General features: G+C 51.9%; 1 protein-coding gene across 1 annotated transcript in view; it reads right to left on the bottom strand.

Annotated features, from left to right (window-relative positions):
* TSPAN33 (tetraspanin 33) overlaps window positions 1–18,564 on the bottom strand; it is a 28,291-nt gene extending 9,727 nt beyond the window's left edge. The window contains exon 1 of the mRNA XM_075557727.1: window positions 18,463–18,564. Coding sequence (XP_075413842.1) covers window positions 18,463–18,564 — 102 coding nt within the window. The remainder of the gene's footprint in view (window positions 1–18,462) is intronic.
* Between the last annotated feature and the right edge of the window lie 317 nt (window positions 18,565–18,881).

Raw genomic sequence — 18,881 nt, 5'->3', positions numbered from 1 at the left:
GCTGGGGAGAGGAAGATACCAATGGGATGACAGGATTCGGTTGTGCGTGATTGTTAACAGGGTTAACTGTGACTGTAGAAACTTGAAACTCTGATGTGGGGGCCGCTCGGTGCATGGTATAAAATGAGCCATCTCAGAAGCAGCAAAGGTGAGCTCACATCCATCCAGAAAAGGGAGGGAAGAGGCGGGCACATCCTTTGGAAACTCAGATCCCTGTGTGCTGAACCCCCTCAATCCGGGGACAGAAAACTGACTCTAGAAAAGGGGCAGGTTAGCAGCAGCAGAACTAAGACCCAGAGCATCGCCCGTGGATTGAGTAAAGCCGAGTGGCTTTGGGCAGGAGGGTCACTTGTGGAGTGGGATGCCTCTAGGTACTTAATTGAGGGAGCTAGGTTTGCGGAGCCACAAGGGGGAAGCTGAGAGTCTTTGGGCTGAGGCTTCTGAAGGAGTGGTAGGTCCTTGGAATATAATGGCAGCCCTAAAAGAGTCTTAAACAGGGCAGAGGCCAACGAGTCACATGGCTGAGCGGCCAAGGACCACAGAGAGGTCTGCTTGTTATGGACGACGCTGTTCTTACTGGAAGAACTGTGTCCTGAGTTTCTGATCCTGAATTGTAACCTGTTAATTTCCCTCACTAAGCCAATAATCATGAGAAGGTCTGTGAGTTCTGTGTGGTCACTTCAGTGGATTATTGAGCCCAGGTGAGAAGTAGAAGATGCAGTGGGAGGCATGCTTCAAGTCAGAATTGGTAAAGGAGATTTGAGGGTGAGGCCTGTCTGGCCTTGAGCTGATGTTGAGTTTGCTCTCCGTGCCTCTAGGGACACTGGAGGAAGCCAGATGCTGCTCCTGCCTCTCTTCTGGTGCTCTTTTGTTTCTATAAATGAAGTCAGATTTGTGTCCTCTTGTGATGGACGTATTTCACTCAGCACAATGGTCTCACATTCTAACTGTACTTATTGTCCATGTATACAGACTGCATTTCCCCCCTTCTGTTTGAATAGTATTCCATTGTTCGTATTTAGCACATTGGTGTAGCCATTTATCTGGCGATAGGCATTTATGCTCTTTCCAGCTTTGGGTTATTGTGAATAATGCTGTCATGAACATTGATGTACAAGTCTTTTCAAGTCTTGTGAGTACACGAGGGGGTAAATTCCCCTTCCCCTCCCCCCAAAAGGGAAAAAGTTCAGCTGGGTAGCGCCTTCATAGTATGCCTTTTTCCTAGTAGGCAAGCAGCAAGCAACTCACTCTGAGTCAGTGCACCCAAAGGTGTTGCCTGGGAAGGTTCTCTCTGGTCACAGTGAAATTCTTTCATAAAATCAGTTTCACTCAAACCTTGTTTTTTTGGTGATGGCCAATTTAAGAGAACAGCATGTAGCTGTGAAGTTTTGTGTCCTGCTCAGGAAAAATGCCACAGAAACGGCTGTGATGTTGAACACAGTTTACCAGGACAGCACTATGGGAAAAACTCAAGTGTGTGAGCGGTTTTCTTGTTTCCAAAAAGGTGACATGTCGATTGGTGACAAACCTCATTCTGGATGTCTACCAACTTTCTGAAGGGACGAAAATGTTGACGAAATTTGTGCCCTTGGCTCGATGACCAACGATGGACCATTATAGAGATGGGGAAGTTAGCTGGACTGTCGTGGAGCTCGGTTCACTGATTTTAATGGAAGATTTGGGAATGAGAAGTTGCGATGAAATGTGTGCCTCTGAGTCTGACTGACCAGGAGAGAGTGGACTGGAAACAGGCCGGGCTTTGAAAGAACAGCTCCGAAGGGACCCAGACTTTTCTCCCCCAAGGTCATTACTGGTGATGAGACATGCTGTTCTTAGGAACCCAAAGCAAACATCCAGCCAGCCAGTGGAAGATGCCATCATCATCACCTTGCCCAAACGAAGCTCTTCAAGTGAAATCAAAGATCAAGACGATGCTCAGTTGGTTTTTTTTAATGTGTTAAATTTCTCTGTTTACATATTTTCCAGGTTTTTGTTATTGTTATGAGAAAATGCTCTGTATAAATCCAATATTTAAAAATCTACCAAGACCTGCTTTGTATCCTAATGATACGTGATCCTAGAATGACCCTTGTGCGCTGGAAGAGACTATTTTGTACTGTTTGGGGATGGAGTATTCGATCCATGTCTGATAAGCCATTTATTTGTTGATAGTGTGATTCAGGTCCTCTATTTCCTTGTTTCAGCTTCTTTCTGTTGTTCCACTATTGCAGGTGGTGCATTAAGACCTGCAACAACTTTTCCTTTCAATTCTATCAATGTTTGCTTTATATATCTAGGGTCTCCAATGTTGGATATATTTATGCATTTATGATAACTCTTCTATAACTCGCTATATAACTTCATCTTTATCGCTTCTGATGAGATTTTGTTCTAAAGCCTACGTTTTCTGATGCTAAGATTGCCGCCCTGCTTCTCTTTGGGTTATTATTTTTACATGGGATATATTTTTTCCAGCTGTTCATGTTCAACATATTTGTGTCCTGGGTTTACAGTATGTCTCTTGTAAACAGTAAATATATAGCGGGATCATGTTTTAAAATCCATCCTGCCAGTCTCTGCCTCTGACTGCACCTTTTAGTACATTTACATTCACTGCAATTACTGATAAGTGACTTACTTGTGCCCCTTTGGTATTTGTTCTCTGTGTGCCTTAAGCCTTCTTTGTTTTTTCTTAGCGCTGCTGCTTACTTTCGTGTTCTGTTGGTTTATTAACGAGCCATTTGGTTTCCTTTCTCCTTTTGTTATTGGTTTTTATATGCGTGTTTTCTTAGTGTTTATTATATTTCATTTAAGAATATGTCATTATGGCATTCTAGAGGGAGTTGGTATCAACTTAACTTCAGTAACATGCAAAACTTCTGTGTCGAAACCGTCCCTCTTCCCTGTCTTGTTATCAGTAATTACACATTTCTGTTTCATGTGCCAGATGACATCATTTTCTCCTTGATTTTTGTATATGTTGTGTGCAAACATAAGGACACAACACTTAGAACAATCAAGTAAATATACCTTATATCTGCCCGTCCATTTCCCTTTATTAGGGGTCTTTTTATTTATTTTGCATCTTTTTTTATGTGTAGCTTTGAACAACTTGCTAGTGTCCCTTCCCTTTATCTATAGAACCTCGATTAGTGGGACCAGTCTGGTGACTATGAACCCTCTCAGCTTCCATTTGAGAGTATTTTGATATCATCCTTATTCTTGAAGGATAGTTTTGCTGGCTGTATTATTTTTGATGGATGGTTTGCTTTTTCTTCTAGCATCTCATTTATTAAAATTTATTTTTATTATTATCTTTTAGCATTTTGACTATATTACTCCATTGCTTTCTGACCTCCAGCTTGTCTGGGGAAAATCTAACTGTAGCTCCTTTGTTATATAACTGTTCTGTTTCTCTCCCAAAGTTTTCAAGATTCTTTCTTCAAATTCTGAGAGCCTAAAGAAGATTGCTTTAGGTTTATCCTGCCTGGGTTTTTTCCCCGTAAGCCTCTGAGATTTGTAGATTCACATCCTTAGATTGGGACATTTTCTGTTCTTTATTTCTTCACCCTCTCTTCTCCGAATTTCTAAGAAGTGAATTAGGAGGTTTCAAGTAATTGTAGGGAAATTCCATTTTATTGTCATTCATTTTTCCATGAACTTTTTGAAGCTCCCTTGTATATTATATCTCTTGCTGTCGTGCCATCATTAACAAAACATGGGCCTCTGTTCTGAGTGTCATTTTGATAATGACCTCCATCTCGAATGTGCTGATTCTTTCTCCGACCTGGTGAAATCTGTTGGTAAGTTCTGTTGTTTTATTTCTAATGATAGTTGTTCCTTTTAATTGAAATTCATTTTTTCAGTTCTAAATTTTCTCTTGGCTGGTTTTCCTTATTTACGTTAGCTCTGTCCGTCTCCTCTCAGGTTCAGTGTTGCTGTATTCTCTCTCCCCCTCACTACTGGGTCATCCCTAGAGTTGTGGCCACTCCTTTTGTCGTGGTCATTTAGATGGGTCATTGGTTCCATGTTCTTTGTGTGTCTTGTGATTGCATTTGTTGGGGCACTGGAATGCTTGGCGGTCTTAACGCTCTCAATTTTCTGCAGCATTTGATGTTTTTGCCCACATGACTGCCTAACAAGAAACTGTCAGGTAAGCAGAGCCTCTGAACTTTCTCCACCATTTAGTCTCCCTCGCTGTCACAGTCCCTGCTTCCTCCCTGGTTTTAGACTCAACAGTTCCAGATCTCAAGGTTCATCTTCCAATTTCTACCAAACACACGGTGGGCAGATACCATGCTCTGGACAGGCCCCCATGGAGACCTGCATTGTTGCTATCAGAGTCCCCCGGTACATGGTTGGCTGTGACTCCAGGATCCACACAAGACTCTTGCTTCCTCTTTCTTCCCAGAGCAAGAAGAAAATGAAGAAAATCAAAGGCTCCTGGACCCAACCAGTCCAAAGGATGAATGAACCATACGAAGCTCAGCTTCCACCATCCTGAAGCCAGAGGGACGAGACGGTGCCCGGCAGCTATTGCCAGCTGTTCTAAAAGTGAACGCGATAGGAAGTCCTGGATAAAGTGAGAGAGAAATGTGGGAAAAGGTCAAAATTAAAAAACAAACAAACCAGGCGCACTGGTCTGATGGAGACAGGTGGAACGCCTGAGACTGTGCCCTGAGGCGTCCTTCGAGCCCAGAACTGTGTCACCCCCAGAACTCAACTTCTAGCCAAATACAGACACGCCTGTCAGGTGAACAGTAACACTGGTGGGGGGGGGGGGGGCGCTCGCCTTAGAGCAATCAACCACAGTGAGGAAAGGGGCGGCATCTGCCCTGGGATAACACTCGGGGCAGGAAGGGGCAGGAAGGAAACAGTAAAGACAGGGGGAAAGCAAGAAGTGATGTCAGATGTGTCTGAACAGAAAAGCAATTTGCTCCGTAAACTTCACAGTGAAAAGGGACTCTGGCTTCCTTATATACTGCAGTCAGCAGTCCTCTTAGCACCAGCAAGAAGTGGGGGCAGGCTAACCTCGTTAACCCCCAGGGAGGCATGTCCTACTGGATTCAGAAGCCAGAGTGATAGTGAGGGCGGGGAGGGTGGCCTAAGGAGGCAGGTGGCCCAGTCTCTACTGCTGATGTCCGGTGGGGAAGGGGCTAGCGCTGTCTGGACCGGCGAGGGGAGGTCTACCTGTTGCTATGGGCGCCCTCCCTGTAGTATCCTGGTTATGGCCCTAACCTCCACCAGAGAGGCCTGCTACTGAGCAGCTCGTCAGTCAGGCAGTGGGGCATGGCGCCTGGAACTGGAGCAAACAGGCCAGGAAGTGGACTTGCCTCCCAGGAAGGCTTCCGAGGCCTGAGCCTTGGGGTGTGTAGGGACGCTGAGAGAGTGTTGACTAGGTACTGAGAACTGCAGGGGCCTTTGGCAGCAATTTGACTGCAGCCTACAGGTTGGGGGGGGGGGTTGGGGGGGGGCACTGGCACCCTCCAAACACCACCCCCTCTGCCCTGCAAAGGCCTCTTTTAAAGCACAAGTTCAGGGTCCTGTCTTTGCGTCAGCTAGAAGATGTGGCAATTAGGGAAACTGGCTCTCATAGGGAGACCACCTTTCTAGTTCACAGCCAGAGGCTTGGGGAGCGGTGGGGACAGGGGGAGGGCTGATTCCCCGTAACCCCAACCAGATGCACTGATGCTTGCCTGGCTGCATCTCCCCTGCTTTCCTGCGCTCTGGGCTCCAGAAGGACTCCCGGTCCAGCACCATCATTTTGTTACATTTTTGGCATGTGTGTGTGTTTGTGGTGTATCACAACTATGGCTGGTTTATGCCACCAGCTCCCAGACTGCTTGATACAGTTTTAAAAACAGGCGAGTCTAGCTTTTAGCAAAAGGCAGCCTCCTGAGAAGTTGTCCGTTAAATGGTATAAAGTAGTTTGCATGAGTCAGTGCCTAAGTAAGGTGAGGCATTGGCTTGGGGTGGAAATAGGCACCTCCTGGGGTTCTCTCTGACTCATAGCGACCCTATACAGCCCCTGGGGGTTTCTTCAGGGCTGGCTCTGCAGGCAGTCGCCTGCTGCATCACCCTCGACAGTCATAAGTTAGAATCAACTTGCTGGCAGTGAGGGTTTTGTTTCTGATTGTTGGGTTCCTTAGAGAAATGGCTGTCTAGGAGCCCTGGTGGCAAACTGGGGTAAGTCCTTGGCTGATCTCTGAAGGGCTGGCTTTGGCACCATCCCCGTCCCAGCTGCTCCCCCAGGGGAAACCCTAGTGATCTGCTCCCATAAAGGTCACAGTCACAGAACCCCCGGGAAGTGGTTCTCGTCTGTCATCAAGGCTCGGTACACAGAGTCGGAATTGACTTGCCGGTGCCAGCAACCACGGGAGGGGCGCAGGACATGCACAGGCTGAGCCAAAAACAAACAAACAAAAAACCCCACATTGTCGAGGGTTTACCAAGCAAACCCGGGAGAGTTCCTAATAGCCAGCGTCGTCGGAACAATTTGACCACGAAGACAAATTCAGCACGAGACTACTCTCCAAAGCATGCCTAAGCTAAATATCTATGCGTCCCTGCTGACACAGGCAAGCGATGGGATAAATAAATGGAGAAGAGGCCCATCTCCGGCCCAGAAGGATTCCAAGGCACGTCTGTGTGTAGCCGCTCTGTCCTGCAGAGAGGGAGTTTCACGTGCACTTCAGTCTTCTCTGCCTCTACGGTATTTCTGTCCTGGGGACGCTCACTGGGTTTTTGACGCTGACGTTCCTGAGAGTCCAGGCCGGCCCTTTTGCAGACCACCTTTAGGTTTGGGCGTTGTTCCCTCTAGGTTCGGTTCAGCATGAACATGCTGACGGGGATCCTAAGGCCAGACCCTGTTGTTCTCGGTGCAGTGCAGTCTACGAAGAGGCACATGCGGCTTATTAATTTCTGCCACGGAAATGAGACGCGATTTTACAAACAGATGATTCGCGCTCCAGCACCTCTCCTCTGTGTCTCATAAAAGGCAATGTTCTACCTAAACAGGCTCCTTGTTTCCACCGAGTCTGGGCGCGGCTATGACACGTGCCCTCTTCCCCGTGTCTTCTGCTGGCACCTGCTGGCAGAGCGGCAGCCCCAGGGACGAGTGCTCAGGGGGAGAATAGAAAATGGAAAATTATTTTATCTCGATTTTTAAGTTCTTTTTTTTTTGAGATGGGGAAAAGAGAGTCACAAGTTGATGTTTATGAGGAAACCCCTTATTCCGGTTGTTTTAGTCTGGGTAGACCAGAGAAACAAATTCACTGACATTCATCTATGTGTATAAGAAAGAGCTTTGGGAGGGAGGGAAGGGGAAGAAATGGGGAGCTGATATCAGGGGTTCAAGTGGGAAAAGAATGCTTTGAAAAGGATGATGGCAGCATATGTGCAAATATGCTTGACACACTGGATGAGTGTATGGATTGTGACAAGAGATGCAAGAGCCCCCAATACAAGTATTTAAAAAAATCAGCTTTATATAAAGAGAAATTGTATATAAAGAAAACATCCCAGCTCAGTCCAGATCAAGTCCATAAGTCTGATATTACCCCATATGTCTGATACCAGTGTATAAATTCCTCTTCCGACTCACACAACACATACAATGATGCTGAATTCAGGAAGATCACAGGCCAGTGGGTGGAAAGTCTTATGGGTCCAGTGGTGGTGGACGCATCTCAGAGCTGGTGTGGGTCTCCACATGGCTCCTCCAGCTCCAGGGCTCTGGTTCCATCAGAGTAGTTCCATGTGTCTTGTCAATAGGAATGTCTTGCGGCAAGAGTGTGTGTGTCCCACCTCCAGTGAGCTATTGATCTCCTTGGCACCTCCAAATGAGGTCATCAAGCCGTGACCTGATTGACAGGCTAAACACCACCCCTTCACTCTTAATAGTCTCAAGTTGACAACAGATGATGTAACTACCACACCAGTCCCCAGGACACTAATTCAGAGCCATCTGCAACATGAGAAGAAAGCTTAGAGTCCGGGCTGAGGCCCTGGACCAGGTTTCCTCTCCTGGCTCTACAGCCCAAACTGCAGGCCAGTTTCTTAGCTCTCTGGGTCCAATCACATAGGACCCCACCTTGAGACCAAGGTGGTGTGACAAGACCTGGGTCCTGGGGCAAGATGCTCAGAGACCCCAGAAAGGTTTCTGTTTCTATAATCGATATCGTGAGTTAGCATCTCACTCAGGCTCACCGTAGGGATGTGAGCCAAGAGGGTTCTTACCTGAGGAGCCTCCCACTCAAGTTTGGCCCTGATCTAGTCTCACCCTACACCTCCTTGCCCATTCCCTTTTCTCTTCCCTGGAAGAGCCATGGCGATGAGAGCACCCATCTTGGCTCACCATGACCATGCTCACCAAGCCATCTCCAGGAGTTATTTCCATTGGCACTGGTCGCAGCCACCTCTTGTAGAAGGCTCAGGGCCAGGTCCTGGACTAGACACTATACGCACTATCTCACTCAGTTCTGACCATGACCCCGAGAGATGTGTTAATATCTCCATTTGACAGAATTGGCATTGAGAGAATTTGAGCAACTTTTGGCAGGTGGATCAGTAGCAAATGGGCACAGTGAGCCAAGACTGAGTTCTGCATGTCCAAAGCCACCACCACATTGCGTCCAATCTTTGTACCTTCACCGCGGGGTGTCATGGGCAGTGAAAGCAGCAGCTGCTTGGAATTCTCTTATGGGAGGTGGGGGCACCACATAGCAGGAAATCTCCAAAGAGGGTGGGGCTCACATGAGGAAGGGGGTAGTCAGAAAGTATCAGCGGGGGTGGCTCAGAGGAAGGGAAAGGCGGGTCTACCTGTCAGGTAGCTTCTAGAACCCCAACCTGGTCTGTCTTTAACATTCATAGTCCCCTCTACAATTGGCATGCATGCCCATGACTCTTCTTTGGAGTCTCTGACCCTCCAAGGGGGGGGGGGCTGCTGTCTGAACACAGGGTGGGAAAGAAATCCCTGGGCCTACTCGCAGGGAGGGCCCCCCCCTCAATTAAGGAGGTTTATTAGACAAGTTACTAGGTGACCACAAGTTAGGATCAGCAAACAGTAAGGATATAGTCATTGGTCCACAGTGTCACCACTCTTCAGTCCTCAGTCTCTCAGCCATGTGGTCCCCTGGCCTTTGCCTCCACGGGCCAGGGAGCCCACCTGTCGCTCTACCTCCCAGTCCCACAGTCCCTGGTCAGGTGGCACCACTTCTCTGATGAGTCTCTGTGCCAGTCTCTAGTCCATCCGGTCTTGGCACCCTCTGCCACTTCAGAGAGAAATCTTGGACATGCTTTTCCAAGGTCCTGGGCCTTTTTCTCTGGGCCCCACATGGCTCTTAGATATGGAGGAATGTCTTTGATGGAGGCGTGTTTTGTTTTTTCCTTATAAATAATTTTATTGGGCGTTCTTAAAGCTTTTGTAACAAACCATACATCAATTGTAGCAAGCACATTTGAATATATGGCGCCTTCATCAATTTCAAAACAATTTCTTTCTACTTGAGCCCTTGGTATCAACTCTTCTTTTTTCCCCCTTTCTCCCCCACTCCCACCCTCATGAACCCTTGATAAATTATAAATTATTATTGTATTCATATCTTACACCTCCACTGTCTTCCTTCACCCATTTCTGCTATTCGTCCCCCTGGGGGTGGGGGTGTTACATAGATCCTTGCGATTGGTTCGCCCTATCTTTCTCCTCTCCTGGGATCGCTACTCCCATTGCTGTTCCGGGGTGGGGGTAGGGTTATCTCTCCTGGATTCCATTTGTGGAGAGCTCTTATCTGTAACAGTGTACATGCTCTGGTTTAGCCAGGCTTGTAAGGTAGAACTGGGGATACGAGAGTGGGTGGAGGAGGAGCATTAAAGAACTAGAGGAATGTTGTGTGTTTCATCAGGGCTGTGCTGCACCCTGGCTGCCGTGTTCTCTCCTTGTGACCTTTGTGTGAAGGGATGTTCGCTTATCTATAGATGGGCTTTTGGTCTCCACTCCAACCCCACTCGTTCACATTGATATGATTGTTTTGGGTCTTCTTATGCCTGATACCTGATCCCTTCGACACCCGTGATCTCACAGGCTGGTGTGCTGCTTCCATGTGGGCTTTGTTGCTTCCCTGCAAGATAGTCACTTGTTTAATTTCAAGCCTTTAAAACTCCAGATGCTACATCTTGTAATAGCCGGGCACCATCAGCTTTCTTCACCACATTTGCTTATGCACCCATTTTGTTTCCAGCAATTGTGTCGGGAAGGTGAGCATCACAGAATGCCAGGTTATTAGAACAAAGTATTTTTGCATTGAGGGAGGACCTGAGGAGAGGCCCACTGTCCTTCTGCTACCTTGATTCTTAACATAGAAATATATGTACATAGACCTATATCCCTATCACTATAAATTAACATATTTACTTATATATATGCCTGTATTTATTCCTCTATCAATGTTTTTGCCTCCTAGTTCTTTCTCCTATTTCCTTTTACTTTACTACTGTCCCACGATCATGTTTGACCTTCATTCCACTCTCAATAATTCCTCTTGGCTACACTGCACTTGATCAAACCCCACCAGACATTCTACACCTTCTTGCCATCGATTTTAGATTTCTTCTTGTTCCCTTGTTCCTGGGTTTGTTGGCTCCTCCCTTCCTTTCCCCCACTTCCCCCTCTCCCATCCCCAGGAATCATTGGTCCCATTGTTTTTTCTTCGGGATTGTTTATCTTGCTTATAGAGATAGACACGAAAGAGAAGAAGATAAACAAGGGCCTATAAATAGTTCCAGATTTGTCTGTTGACCCTCATGTATGTTTTCAGATCAGATCTGAGGAGGTGCCAAGTCCTCAGGGACTTCCTTGCTTTGCTCCCCTTGCTGCTCTGTTGTGTCCCCTTCATGTTACACCCTAGTGTGTGTGTGTGTGTGTGTGTGTGTGTGTGGTCAGATCAGGCACAATCCTCAGTCCTGTCTCCCCTCATTTCTACATGAACCCAAAGAAGTGAAGCTGGCCCCTCTCTTGTCACCGGGGTCCTGTACGTGCTGCTGCTCCTGTGGTCATGTGGCACCGTGCAGTCCTGTAGGGGCCGCTTGTCTGTGGGAAGTTGGCTCTCGGGATACCCTCTCTGAGCCAGACCATGTGTGCTGCTGGAAAGCAGAGCCCACAGAGGTCATTCCCTCGCACGAAAAGCTGGGGCCAACCCTTCAACTTCTCCCTCAGGATGTGGTTGGTTTAAAGTGGGTTCTAAGTGGAGTGCTTTCGTGCTGCGGCGAAGACTGCTGTTTTGTCTGACCTGGCTCGGACCACTGCAGACTGGGCGATGCCTGAAGTGGCACTGCACCTTCAGACCCCACGGGACCAGCCTGCCACAGCCCAGTCACCACTCAGAAAGGGGCTGCACATGCTCATCAAAGAGAGTTTGAAGTAGCTGGTTTTCACTTGGTTCATGACAAACCAAGCTACCAGGTGGGCCAAGAAGGCAGTCTTGTAGCTTGGAGAGCAGAAAAGAGTGGTTCTTTCCTTCATTCTTGGTGTTTGAGAAGGTTGTATTCATAAAAAGAACCTGGCCACTTCAATTACTTAAGTCTGCAAGCTTGATAGGGAGGGGGAGGGGGAAGATGAGTTGGGCTCCTTGGTAATTCTGAGTGCCGTGGAGACATCAGTACAGTGTCCCAGACAGGTGCATGGCCCTCCGAGGACGAGGATGCCTCACCTGTGGCCAGAGTCAGCTAAGGGAAGACCTGGATGGTGGCAGCCTCATTCCCCAAACTACTGGGCATGCAGTAGGAAAAGCAGGGAAAATCCATAGGGGTGAGAAGGGATGTGTGATGCTTCAGGGGTGAGGGGGGATGTGTGAGATGCTGCAGGGGTGAGATGGGATGAGCGTGATGCTGCAAGGGTGATATGGGATGTGTGTGATGCTGCAGGGGTGAGGTGGGATGTGTGTGATGCTGCAGGGGTGAGGTGGGATATGTGAGATGCTGCAGGGTGAGGTGGGATGTGTGTATGCTGCAGGGGTGAGGTGGGATGTGTGTGATGCTGCAGGGGTGAGATGGGATGAGTGTGATGCTGCAGAGGTGAGATGGGATGTGTGAAATCTGCAGGAGGGAGACAGGACTGTATGTGATGCTGCAGGGGTGAGGTGGGGGGGAATGCTGCAGGGTGAGGTGGGGTGTGTGGGATGCTGCAGGGGTGAGGTGTGTGGGATGCTGCAGGGTGAGGTGGGATGTGTGGGGTGCTGCAGGGGTAAGGTGGGATATGTGAGATGCTGCAGGGTGAGATGGGATGTGTGTATGCTGCAGGGGTGAGGTGGGATGTGTGTATGCTGCAGGGGTGAGGTGGGATGTGTGTGATGCTGCAGGGGTGAGGTGGGATGTGTGTGATGGGATGTGTGTGATGCTTCAGGGGTGAGGTGGGATGTGTGAGATGCTGCAGGGGTGAGGTGGGATGTGTGTGATGCTGCAGGGGTGAGATGGGATGTGTGTGATGCTGCAAGGGTGAGATGGGATGTGTGTGATGCTGCAGGGGTGAGGTGGGATGTGTGTGATGCTGCAGGGGTGAGGTGGGATATGTGAGATGCTGCAGGGTGAGATGGGATGTGTGTATGCTGCAGGGTGAGGTGGGATGTGTGTATGCTGCAGGGGTGAGGTGGGATGTGTGTGATGCTGCAGGGTTGAGGTGGGATGTGTGTGATGCTGCAGGGGTGAGGTGGGATGTGTGTGATGCTGCAGGGGTGAGGTGGGATGTGTGTGATACTTCAGGGGTGAGGTGGGATGTGTGAGATGCTGCAGGGGTGAGGTGGGATGAGTGTGATGCTGCAGAGGTGAGATGGGATGTGTGAAATCTGCAGGGGGGAGACAGGACTGTATGTGATGCTGCAGGGGTGAGGTGGGGGGGATGCTGCAGGGTGAGGTGGGGTGTGTGGGATGCTGCAGGGTGAGGTGGGATGTGTGGGGTGCTGCAGGGGTGAGGTGGGATATGTGAGATGCTGCAGGGTGAGATGGGATGTGTGTATGCTGCAGGGTGAGGTGGGATGTGTGTATGCTGCAGGGGTGAGGTGGGATGTGTGTGATGCTGCAGGGGTGAGGTGGGATGTGTGTGATGCTGCAGGGGTGAGGTGGGATGTGTGTGATGCTGCAGGGGTGAGGTGGGATGTGTGTGATGCTTCAGGGGTGAGGTGGGATGTGTGAGATGCTGCAGGGGTGAGGTGGGATGAGTGTGATGCTGCAGAGGTGAGATGGGATGTGTGAAATCTGCAGGGGGGAGACAGGACTGTATGTGATGCTGCAGGGGTGAGGTGGGGGGGATGCTGCAGGGTGAGGTGGGGTGTGTGGGATGCTGCAGGGTGAGGTGGGATGTGTGGGGTGCTGCAGGGGTAAGGTGGGATATGTGAGATGCTGCAGGGGTGAGGTGGGATATGTGAGATGCTGCAGGGTGAGATGGGATGTGTGTATGCTGCAGGGTGAGGTGGAATGTGTGTATGCTGCAGGGGTGAGGTGGGATGTGTGTGATGCTGCAGGGGTGAGGTGGGATGTGTGTGATGGGATGTGTGTGATGCTTCAGGGGTGAGGTGGGATGTGTGTGATGCTGCAGGGGTGAGGTGGGATGTGTGTGATGCTGCAGGGGTGAGGTGGGATGTGTGAGATGCTGCAGGGGTGAGGTGGGATGTGTGTGATGCTGCAGGGGTGAGGTGGGATGTGTGTGATGCTGCAGGGGTGAGGTGGGGGTGCTGCAGGGGAGAGGTGGATGTGTGATGCTGCAGGGGGAAGATGGGGCATGTGAGATGCTGTAGGGGTGAGGTGGAACTATGTGAGATACTGCAGGGGTGAGATGGGATGAGTGTGATGCTGCAGAGGTGAGATGGGATGTGTGAAATATGCAGGGGGGAGACAGGACTGTATGTGATGCTGCAGGGGTGAGGTGTGTGGGATGCTGCAGGGTGATGTGGGATGTGTGGGGTGCTGCAGGGGTAAGGTGGGATATGTGAGATGCTGCAGGGTGAGATGGGATGTGTGTGATGCTGCAGGGGTGAGGTGGGGGTGCTGCAGGGGAGAGGTGGATGTGTGTGATGCTGCAGGGGTGAGGTGGGATGTGTGTGATGCTGCAGGGTTGAGGTGGGGGGATGCTGCAGGGGTGAGGTGGGATGTGTGGGATGCTGCTGGGGTAAGGTGGGGGGATGCTGCAGGGGTGAGGTGGGATGTGTGGGATGCTGCATGGGTGAGGTGGGACTATATGAGATGCTGCAGGGGTGAGGTGGGATGTGTGGGATGCTGCATGGGTGAGGTGGGACTGTGTGAAATCTGCAGGGGGGAGACAGGACTGTATGTGATGCTGCAGGGGTGAGGTTGGGGGGATGCTGCAGGGTGAGGTGGGGAGATGCTGCAGGGGTGAGGTGGGATGTGTGTGATGCTGCAGGGGTGAGGTGGGGGGATGCTGCAGGGGTGAGGTGGGATGTGTGGGATGCTGCAGGGGTGAGGTGGGACTGTGTGAAATCTGCAGCGGGGAGACAGGACTGTATGTGATGCTGCAGGGGTGAGGTGGATGTGTGAGATGCTGCATGGGTGAGGTGGATGTGTGAGATGCTGCATGGGTGAGGTGGGACTGTGTGAAATCTGCAGGGGTGAGACAGGACTGTATGTGATGCTGCAGGGGTGAGGTTGGGGGGATGCTGCAGGGTGAGGTGGGGAGATGCTGCAGGGTGAGGTGGGATGTGTGGGATGCTGCAGGGGTGAGGTGGGACTGTGTGAAATCTGCAGCGGGGAGACAGGACTGTATGTGATGCTGCAGGGGTGAGGTGGATGTGTGAGATGCTGCATGGGTGAGGTGGGACTGTGCGTGCTGCTGCAGGGCTGGACGGGATTGGTGGTCCTGTTGCGATGCTGCAGTGGCGTCAGGCATTTCACCTCCCCAGCTTGAACCACGGCGGGACTGGGTATGTTTGAAGTGGTGCTGCATCTTTCGACCTCAGTGTCTTAAGGGAGGGGGAGCAGGTCACACCCCTACCTCATCTATTGCTTAGTAAAACATTCCACAAGTGCCTGCTACTCACTGCCACGTGAATACGGAGAGCCCAGAAATGAAGCAACCGGTCCATGCCCTCTGGATCCCAAAGTCTAGAAGGAATTGCTGTCCAGAGAAGAGGTGTGACGACCCAAGTGAGTACACGGCACTGAGAAAGCCGTGGCCAGGCCCACAGGGGGTGGGAGCAGAGCGACTAGGCTCTGCTGGACTCAAACCTCATCCAAACTGCTGTTCCAGGTGGCAAAAGGGGCCGGCAAGAGAGGGGGGCAGCTGTGTCAGTGCTGATAACCCTCCTGCCAGCACATGTCCGTGGCTGACAACAGGCCGCCGCCCCCAGCCTCTTCCCGGAGCACAGTGCTGTCCAAGACGTGGCTACCCCTAACTGAGAGATGTCCACACCACTTCGGGATCTCAGGGCATCTACAACAAGCTAATAGTCAGTACCCAGCAATGGGATTCTGGGAAGAGAACCTGAACTCCCGAGAAAGGGGAAGTGGGCTTTGAAATGCCAACAAGGGGAATTGGCCCTCATCCCAAGGAGCCATCCGGTTTGGGTTAGACTCCAAATGGCCAGGGTCAGGGTCTGGAGCAGGAGGTGGGAGCCTAGTGGACACTCCACATGTTCCAGGCACAGACACAAATACCCCCTGCGTCCCCTCCCCCACCCCACTTGGCTCCTTCGGGGCTGGCTAAGACATGTACTTTGCTGCAAAGGGAGTGGCCAACAGTCCCTGCACGGTGCTCCCTGCACACACGAAGGGACGGACATTAGGATGGTGGCAGTCAGCAAAACAGAGCAGTACCCAGTCCCTGAGCCGGGCTGGCAAGAAAGATAACCCCTGATCTGGGAGAATCATCTCTTCATCTCCAGCTGCACACTTGTGATCTGCAGTGCTGGGTCCAGGGGGAGGAGTGACACCCAGAATGCCCAAGAAGAACCGTCCCCCAGGATGGTCAACGTTGGGGAGACCAGGACACAGCCCCAGCCCCAGAAGAGAGAAAACAGGCCCAACAGCATTCATTTGCCTTCAAATAGTCCACAGAGGCAGAAAAGGGTTCCCCTTTCAAGGAGAACAGAGAGACAGGTACACTGACTGAAGGGCACACAGGAAGCTGGTACCTGAAAGAAGGTGGGCCTCTTGTCTTTCCCTTCAGTGGGATTTTTCTACAGCCTCGGACTTTTTATGGGTTTAAAGAGGACCAAGAAGGGGCTCTACTCTAATTTGAGGCAGTGCCAGCTTGGCTAGACAGGGCCTCTGACCTTGAACGAGGCATTTTTATGGAGGTAAATGGGTCAGTGGGGTCAGCTTTTCCTCCTGACTGGGACTCCATTTGCCTAGGTGAGGGCAGGGCAGGGCAGGGCAGGGGAAGGAGATTCCAGGAAAATAACCATGGTACGAGTGAAACAGATGCAGTTAGCTGTAGTTGCAGATAAGGGTGGTGGGGGTGGGGGGGGCACAGGCTCTGAAAGAGAACAAGCCTAGGCTGAGGGTCTCTGGGAACACCAGCGACCCTGGTTAGTCCTCCAGGCTGTGGGGGTGGGGACTGGCTGGCCCGTGTAGGAACAGAGGGGGGGGGGTCACTGATCCTTGCCTTTAGGCAGAGATTTCCCCTTGGCACATCCCCCCACCCCTGGGTGAATGTGGTGAGGGATTTTCTTCTGGTCTTCCCCAAGCTCTAGAAGCAGAACTTAGGCTACGGGGATTTGGATGGCCTGGTCAACACTGCCCATATCCGGCTCTAGCCGCTGCCATTTCAGCCCAGGACTTCCCCCTGGGCGATCAGTCGACCGTGCCTGCTAACCAGTGATTGGACCTTGGACAAAACAGTTGTTCTGCCTCAGCTTTCTTGCACGGCACCCACAGGTGTGGGCAAGACGCGTTCCCAACCTAATTTCCCAACCTAATTTGGCTCAGCGGTAAAGTCTCACTTCCAAGGAGGAGATTCCTGGCCAAGGCACCTCACGTGCGGCCACCGCTTGTCTGTCAGTGGAAGCTTGTATGGGGTGTGATGCTAAACGGGTTTCAGTGGAGCATCCGGACGAAGATGGGCCCAGAAGAAAGACTTGGTGATCCACCCGGAAAGCCCATCAAAACCATGTGGACCATGACGGTTCCATGCACAACTGATGGTGGGCTGGTGCAGGCCTGGGGGAGGCTTTTGCACACTTGGGAAGGCGCAAACAACAGCCAAACTTTCCAGCTCCCAAACTGTGAATTTGTGAGAAGCCCAAACTTCATTTCCCCCCAGAGTAGGATGGCTGAGAGTGAGCCGTCATCCCCACCCACCCAGATGTCACTCATTTGTCCCTGCAGGCTAGCGCTATGTTCTTTGTGTCTGTACTTCACGTGGAGGCCCCTGTGAAACCTTGCCAGCCACTGGCTTTGATGTCTGTCTGTCCCTCGCCTAGGAAAGGCATTTTAGAATCACAGCCCCTCCCTTTGTGGGCCTCCACTTTAGGCCACTGGCTGCCAGGACAGCAAGCAGCTCCTGTGTAGTGGTAGAGGGGAAAGAACTGAGGAATGAGTGCCGCCTGCATCCTCAAACCCTGGGCGGTGGAACCCCCAGAGGAATGAGGGAGATTTTCAAGATCTGGTCTGGCCTGCTAATAGAGTTTTGCTCCATTCCTGATCATAGGGGCTTGAACTGCAGGGAGGAAACAGGCCTACAGAGGTGATGGTGTGTGCCCAGGTCCACAATTAGTGGCAGATCTGGAATGAGAATCCAGGTCTCTGCGGTCTCCATGTCCCATGCACGCTCCTTTCCCAACCACAACTAGCAAGGACCCCTGGTGTTTCTGGTCACCCTAGGGTCTGAAGAAGCTGAGGGCCCTCAGGCCCTGGGGCACGAAGTCTAGTCTTGAGGGAGGAGGGCAAAGTTTGGGGCAATGCTAGGAGACTGATCTGGCCCTGGAGGCCGTTTCTGTTCCTTCTCCAGACTTGGGGGGTGGGGGGAACACAGGCCTGCAGAGGGGGAGCTGAAGCCCCTAAACCCGTTCTGGGTGAAATGGGTGGGGCGGGAGGTTTGGGATTTGCGCCTCCCATCCTCCCCCACCCCCCCTTGCTAGCAGGGCCTCCCAGCCTCAGGCCTGAAGGTCCCCCATCATGAACATGCCTGTGGGTCTGCCTTGGGCCAACAAGAAAGCCCCTTCCTTCCCCTGGGAAATCACCTTTCTCCCTTGCCCCGACCCTCATCCAATGGCAAGGAAGTACCCCCAGGTCTTTCCTGAAGCCCTTTGCAGACTCCCCCGCAACACCCCCTCCAGACACGGTGACACCGAGGTGTGTCCCGACCCCAACCATAAATTATTCCAAAGTGTCGTCCGCCCAGAAAACTAGGCAGCGCCGCTCCGCACGCTGGCTGGGAAGCGGCATCTGGGGATGCCCCCTCCGCAGCCTGCGTCGGGCAGCCCCCGGGCCCTCCGGGGTGCCCCCGGCCCCTGGACTCACCCAGAAGAGCATGTTGAAGAAGAAGAGCAGGTATTTCACCAGCGGACTGACGAAAGAGAACTCCTCGCCGCTGGCGGCCGTCACGCCGGGTCTCCGGGCCATGGCCCCGCCGCTGCCGCCCCCGGGGGCCTAGCTCCCAGCGGCGCCGGCCCACCTGCGCGCCCCGTGCCCGGGGGCATGAGCCGCGCCGCCGCGGGAGCCGCGCGCCGGGGGCCGCCCGCGCCGGGGACGCCGAGCCTGCGGGCGGGGGAGCGCGGGCGGGGAGAGCCGGGGCCGCGCCGCCGCCCGAGCCGCCACGGACAGCGCGAGCGTCCGAGACTCCGCGGCGGCGGGCGGCGGAGGACCAGCCCGGCCCGCCGGCGCCCAGGAAACGGGCCCGCCCCGGCCACCCATTGGTGCGCCCGCCGAAACCTGACTTC

The sequence above is a fragment of the Tenrec ecaudatus genome, chromosome 9 (assembly GCF_050624435.1).
Source record: "Tenrec ecaudatus isolate mTenEca1 chromosome 9, mTenEca1.hap1, whole genome shotgun sequence".
Classification (NCBI taxonomy): Eukaryota; Metazoa; Chordata; class Mammalia; order Afrosoricida; family Tenrecidae; genus Tenrec; species Tenrec ecaudatus.
This window is presented reverse-complemented; position numbering and strand designations above follow the sequence as displayed.